The sequence below is a fragment of the Anguilla anguilla genome, chromosome 19 (genome assembly GCF_013347855.1).
Source record: "Anguilla anguilla isolate fAngAng1 chromosome 19, fAngAng1.pri, whole genome shotgun sequence".
Taxonomy (NCBI): domain Eukaryota; kingdom Metazoa; phylum Chordata; class Actinopteri; order Anguilliformes; family Anguillidae; genus Anguilla; species Anguilla anguilla.
This window is the reverse complement of record NC_049219.1, coordinates 10,610-16,304: the sequence shown is the minus strand read 5'-3', so window position 1 is coordinate 16,304 and position 5,695 is coordinate 10,610. Positions and strand designations below refer to the sequence as shown.

Sequence of the window (5,695 nt, the reverse complement as noted above, 5' to 3'; positions counted from 1 at the left end):
GATGCCTTAATATTGAACGTAATAAGGAAATGATCTGACAGTATAGGGTTATGAGGTGCGATGGTAAGATTTACCACACTAATACCATGTGACAGAACTAAGTCTAAGGTATGGCCACGGTAGTGAGTAGGCTCACAAACATTCTGTAAAAAACCAATGGAATCAATAATAGAGGCAAAAGCTGTTCCTAGGGGGTCACCATTTTTATCCACATGTATGTTGAAGTCACCAACAATTATGACCTTATCTGCTGAAATTGCAAGGTGTGATAAAAACTCAGCGAATTCCCTTAAGAAATCAGAATAAGGCCCAGGTGGCCTGTAAACAGACACAAGAAAAAAGGACTGCCGGCTAGCACTTTCATTAGCTAGATCGGGCTGTACACAGTTAGTAATAAGAGCTTCAAAAGAGGAGAACATATAGCCATGCTTAGGCGCTAGACTCAATAAGGACTGGTAAATAACTGCAACGCCTCCCCCTCTGCCTGATGGACGTGACACCTGAGTACCTATGAAACCCACAGGAGACGCTTCATTGATCGCAACATATTCATCAGGTCTTAGCCAAGTTTCAGTCAGACATAATACACTCAGATTATGGTCTATTATCAATTCGTTGACAAGATCTGCTTTTGGAGTGAGTGATCTAACATTCAATAGTCCAATTTTTAAGGATGGTTCACTATGAATAATAGCAGCGTGCCGTGTTTTAATGACAATTAAGTTATCCACATCAATTCCACGGTTAGCTTTATGTTTGGCATAGATGCGTGGAACAGACACAGTCTCAATATAACAGATATCAGATTCTAGTTTAAGAGTATTAATTAAAGGGGCTTTTGAAATACTATTTCTATGAACTAACTCTGAAACGCACCTTGCAGACAGAGGCGTAGGGCCATAAGTCTGGGACACAGGTATAAAGAAACGAGCAGGCAAAAACATAAGGTTAGAAGCCTGCGGCCTGGCCGGTGCCCTGATGGAGTGTCAGGATGTGGCCTTATTAAGACTAGCAGCTATGTTGTTGGATAGGACACGAGAACCTCTCCAGCTCGGGTGGAGTCCGTCTCTCTTTAATAGGCCAGGCCTTCCCCAGAAATCAGGCCAATTGTTAATAAAGCCTATGTCACTAGATGACCACCACTCCGACAGCCAGAGATTTAGCGAAGATAGTCTACTGTAGACCTCATCGCTCCTACGAGCTGGAAGCGGGCCAGAGCAAATTACTTCCCGACACATCTTTTTTGCCACTGCACACACCGCTATAAAATTGTTTTTGGTTACCTCCGATTGCCTCAATCGGATGTCGTTTGTGCCGACGTGGATAACAATCCTAGAGTATTTACGTTTACTTTTAGCCAGCACTTTTAAATTTGCCTCAATGTCGGTGGCTCTGGCCCCAGGAATACACTGTACTATGGTCCCTGGTGTCTCTAATCTCACGTTTCTCAAAATACTATCCCCTATGATCAGGGCTTTCTCAGTAGGTGTGTTACTGAGTGGGGAATATCTGTTGGAAACGCGAGTTGGGTGGTGCTCGGCGGCCCTGGGCCGGCAACTATGTTTCTTTGGTACCGTGATAAAATCGTCCTGCAGCGAGGACACTGGCGGCGGAGAAACACTCGCATCTAAACTAGCATCCGGCTCGGGTAAAAGGGAGTCTAAGAAAGTCTCACTCTCCTGGATCTGATACAAAGTCCGGATGCGCGTCTCTAACTCAGCTATTTTCTGTGCCAATTCTAAATTAAGCAGACACTTAGAACAGGTACCATTACTAGTAAAATTGGCAGCAGAGCTAAGACTAACCATGCAGCAAACAATGCAGGGAATGGAAGTCATGATGCGCTCTTACCGTATTTTCTTCAGTTGTTCGCGTCGTTTGGTTTACAATTTACTTTGGCGAGTAATCCGGAGAAAGTAGTAAGGTGCTTATGATGCTTACTTAGGTTTTGTTTAAATACAAAATCCCAAAATAATGTCGATACACACTTGAAAGCACAATATTAGCCTGTAACAAAGTTTTTCGAACTCCTCGCTCTTTCAACCACAGACTGGAAACCGCAAACCGCAAACAGTTCTAATATAGCGTCGCTCCAAGCCAGACTACAAGCCCTAATTAGCAAATGAAAAGCAGCTGGTGACTAAGCAATTGCCCCACAAACCAGCAGCTAACTAGCTCCACACAATACCTGCTTCATGCAGTCAGTTAAGAGCAAATGAGGCTAATAAGATACTACACTTCAAACTACACTTCACAAACAAACACCAAAACTAATGCTGGGCAAACTACAAAACAGGTAGAAGTCTAATCTAGCTACACTAATGGCAAAAAACAGATACTTAGCCCGCTCTAGGAGAACTTCTGCGGGTCCTGCACAGCTGAATCCTGATTGCACTTTCCACGGTTGAGCGTGCGTACTCAACCGTGGAGGAGGCGGCACTCGCCCTGGTTCTCGCTGTCCAACACTTCGAGGTTTATGTTGGCTCCTCTTCATGCCCTGTTCTAGTACACACAGACCATAATCCGTTGGTCTTCTTGAACCGCATGCGGAATTCAAATCAGAGGTTGATGCGCTGGAGCCTTATACTCCAAGCATTCAACCTTGAGATTGTTCATATCCGTGGTAAAGACAACGTTCTAGCTGATGCGTTGTCGAGGGTGTAGGGCGACTCTTTTTGGGTCTCTTGTCCTCTCTCCATCTCCCGGTCGCTCTCTATGCCTTGCTTCTCCCTTCTGTTTCAACTTTCCCAGGCGCCGGGGTCGTTGGACGTGTTGGGATGGAGATACGGGTCGGTGAGTGGGCACTGGTTGGTGGGTAGTAGTAGGGTCTGAGTCCCTGTATATATGTATGTTTAGTTGTATGATGGTGTATTATATATTTTGCCTATGATTTGTGACTGTTTTGGTGGCGACTGGTGTCACCATTTGGTGGTGGGGGTGTTATGGTTCCCTGACCTTGTGCCCTAGTGGCTGAATGTGGTGTTGCGGCATTTGTTTGATTGTCTTCCTAAGAGGAAATGGGTGTCACCTGGAAGGGGTCCTACTTAAGGGGCCCTCTGGCTGATGCTCACTCTCTCTCTCCATTCAGAGGACAACCTGCAGCCTGGCTACACTGCGCATTTTTGTTCTTTTGTAGTGTTCTTTAAAGATATTTTTGAATTGCGACTATTTTGCGTGATTCTCGTTTATGTTGCGACTGGCCAGGGGCTGATCGTAACAACAACCTTTTTTTTTTTTTTTTTTATTGTATCAAATATCAAGTACACTACAGTCACATTCCAACATTCATTTACACTACAAAACTGTAAAACCATTTTACACTTGACGTTAAAACAAATTCTCCTAACTGTTTAAATTCTATTTCACTGGCTTTAAAAAATATATATATATAAATAAATAAATAAATACGCTATGCCATAAAAACAGTTTTATGATTACATTCTTCCCTTCGATAATTAAATAAAACAATTTACATTTGACAATAAAACCCCTTCTGGTATTTGACCCAATACATACCACAATTTCTCACCTATGCCTTTTTGTAGAGGGCAGGACATGTCCTTAAATAACTGCCTTCACTCCTTTTCTGCTGCCCCGCCATATTAGGAGTCCTGGCCTGACCCCGCTGGCCCTCCCTGTCCCACCACCATTGCCCACGCGGCGTGCCCCCACACACTACGGCACCCTCGAGTCCATTCCTCCTGTAGTCCCGCACCATGTATCTTTTCACTGCTGCCCAGGCCACTCTCTTTACCTCCTCTGGTGTCAGGTCCTTGTCCTGTAGCAGTCGAAGGTTTCTTGTCGTCCACAAAGCGTCCTTTCCGCAGTTTAAAACTTGCCACACCGGCCTCCACTTTTCTGTTTTTAAAAGGTGTCCATCACCGTATAAAATCATGTGGCACTTCAGTCTTTCTTTAAAACCCATCAGTTTCACCAGAGGGGTGAGTTTGTTCCAGAGGGCCTGGGCTGTGCAGCAGTCCCACAGCAGGTGCCGTACAGTCTCTTCATGTGTGCATCCCGTCTGGGGGCACACCGCAGTCCTCATCATCCTTCGGGCGGTCATAACTTGCCGGACAGGGAGAATTTTGTGTGCCGCCAGCCAGGCCAGGTCCTTATGACGATTCAGCAGGTCCGGGTGGGCCACCGCCTTCCACACTTCTTCTGCTTGACCTAGTGCCAGCCCCCTCACTGCACACGTATCGTCCCTGCCGTGCACAAAAGAGAGCATGTTATGGTATGAGGATAGAGTCTCAGCCCCCTCCCCTTCCAACCCACTCACTGCTAAAAACTTTTTAAAAGGCTGATAAAACACTGGCATGTCAAAGGCCACCGGTTGAGTTTGGTTTGTTTTTAAAATCCCCAACCTTCTCAAAAAGCCCCCAATAAAAAACCGTACGAAACATGAAGCCTTATTTTCTGAATTCACACACAAAGATACATGAAGGGCCACAAACTGGCACATTAAAATCCTATTAAAATCCGGCACTCCCTTTCCCCCTTTACCCCGCTCCTTTTTCACCCACACCCTTTGCAGCCTTTCCCATCCCCCGCCCCAGAAAACACGAAAAACTAAAAAGTCCAGACGGGCCAACACAGAACGAGATGGGACAAACACTACTCCGAAAAATAAAAGCAATGGTAAAAAGACGGATTTTAAAATCAAAACCTTCCCTTCGTACGTCAAATACCTAAAACTCCAGAACTGCAATTTCTTTTTAACTTTCATTAAAACGTCCTCCCAATTTTTCCCGCCCAACCCTTCTTTGTCAAATCTCACACCTAACACCTTCATATCCTTGTCGTCAGTTTTTATAGGAAGACTTTGCAATTCCCTTTGTGTCCATTCTCCATACACTTTTAAAACCGTTTTATCTTTATTCAGTCTTGCCCCCGAGGCCTGCCCAAAAAACTCTGTTAAATCTAAAACCCTGGCGACCGAAACCGCGTCCGAAGCTAAAACTGTGACATCATCCATATAGAGGATGCACCTGGCCTCCCTCCCCCCACTACCCGGTATTTTTACCCCCGAAATCCAGGTGTCCCTTCTCAAGATCTGTGCCAGCGGCTCAACGCAACAAACGAACAGTAGCGGGGATAAAGGACACCCCTGCCGGACGCCACAGTTCACTGCCACTGTTTTTGATAAACGCCCATTTACCAGGATCTTGCTCCTTACCTCCGTATACAGGAGCCCCACCCGAGCTAAAAAACCCTCAGGAAACCCCATTTTTCGCAGTACATGAAACATGTACTGGTGCGAGACCCGATCGTATGCTTTTTCAAAGTCTAAATTTAATTTTAACATTCACGGCTTTGAATGCTACGTCACCAACACAAAAACACCCAACAATCACTCTCCCTGGAATTACTTCCGTGAACCCTGTTACCTCCACCCGACTACTGTTCACTAAAAAAGCTACCCCATCTGCTCTATTTTCATTTGATCCGCTCCACAAGGAGGGCCCATGTCCCCACTTTTCTTCCCACATTTTGTACGATTGCCTAAAAGGCAAGCCGAACTCCTGTAGACAAATTATGTCGGCTTTTATTTTTGCCAAATGGGATATCGCCATCTGCGCCTTTATTTCAGTCTTCATGCTTCTTATATTCACAGACGCCACCGTCAGTGTTTCCTGCATTGGATTAAAAATTAAAAAAACACACTGTACACATATATGCAACATTTTGCAAAACA

At 45.1% G+C, this 5,695-nt stretch overlaps 1 protein-coding gene across 1 annotated transcript; it reads right to left on the bottom strand.

Annotated features, from left to right (window-relative positions):
• Nucleotides 1–3,339: 3,339 nt before the first annotated feature.
• On the bottom strand, nt 3,340–5,488 carry LOC118219178. The gene has a single exon (XM_035402157.1). The coding sequence runs from the start codon at nt 5,303–5,305 to the stop codon at nt 3,530–3,532; it is 1,776 nt and encodes a 591-aa protein (XP_035258048.1). The 5' UTR covers nt 5,306–5,488; the 3' UTR covers nt 3,340–3,529.
• Nucleotides 5,489–5,695: the final 207 nt, after the last annotated feature.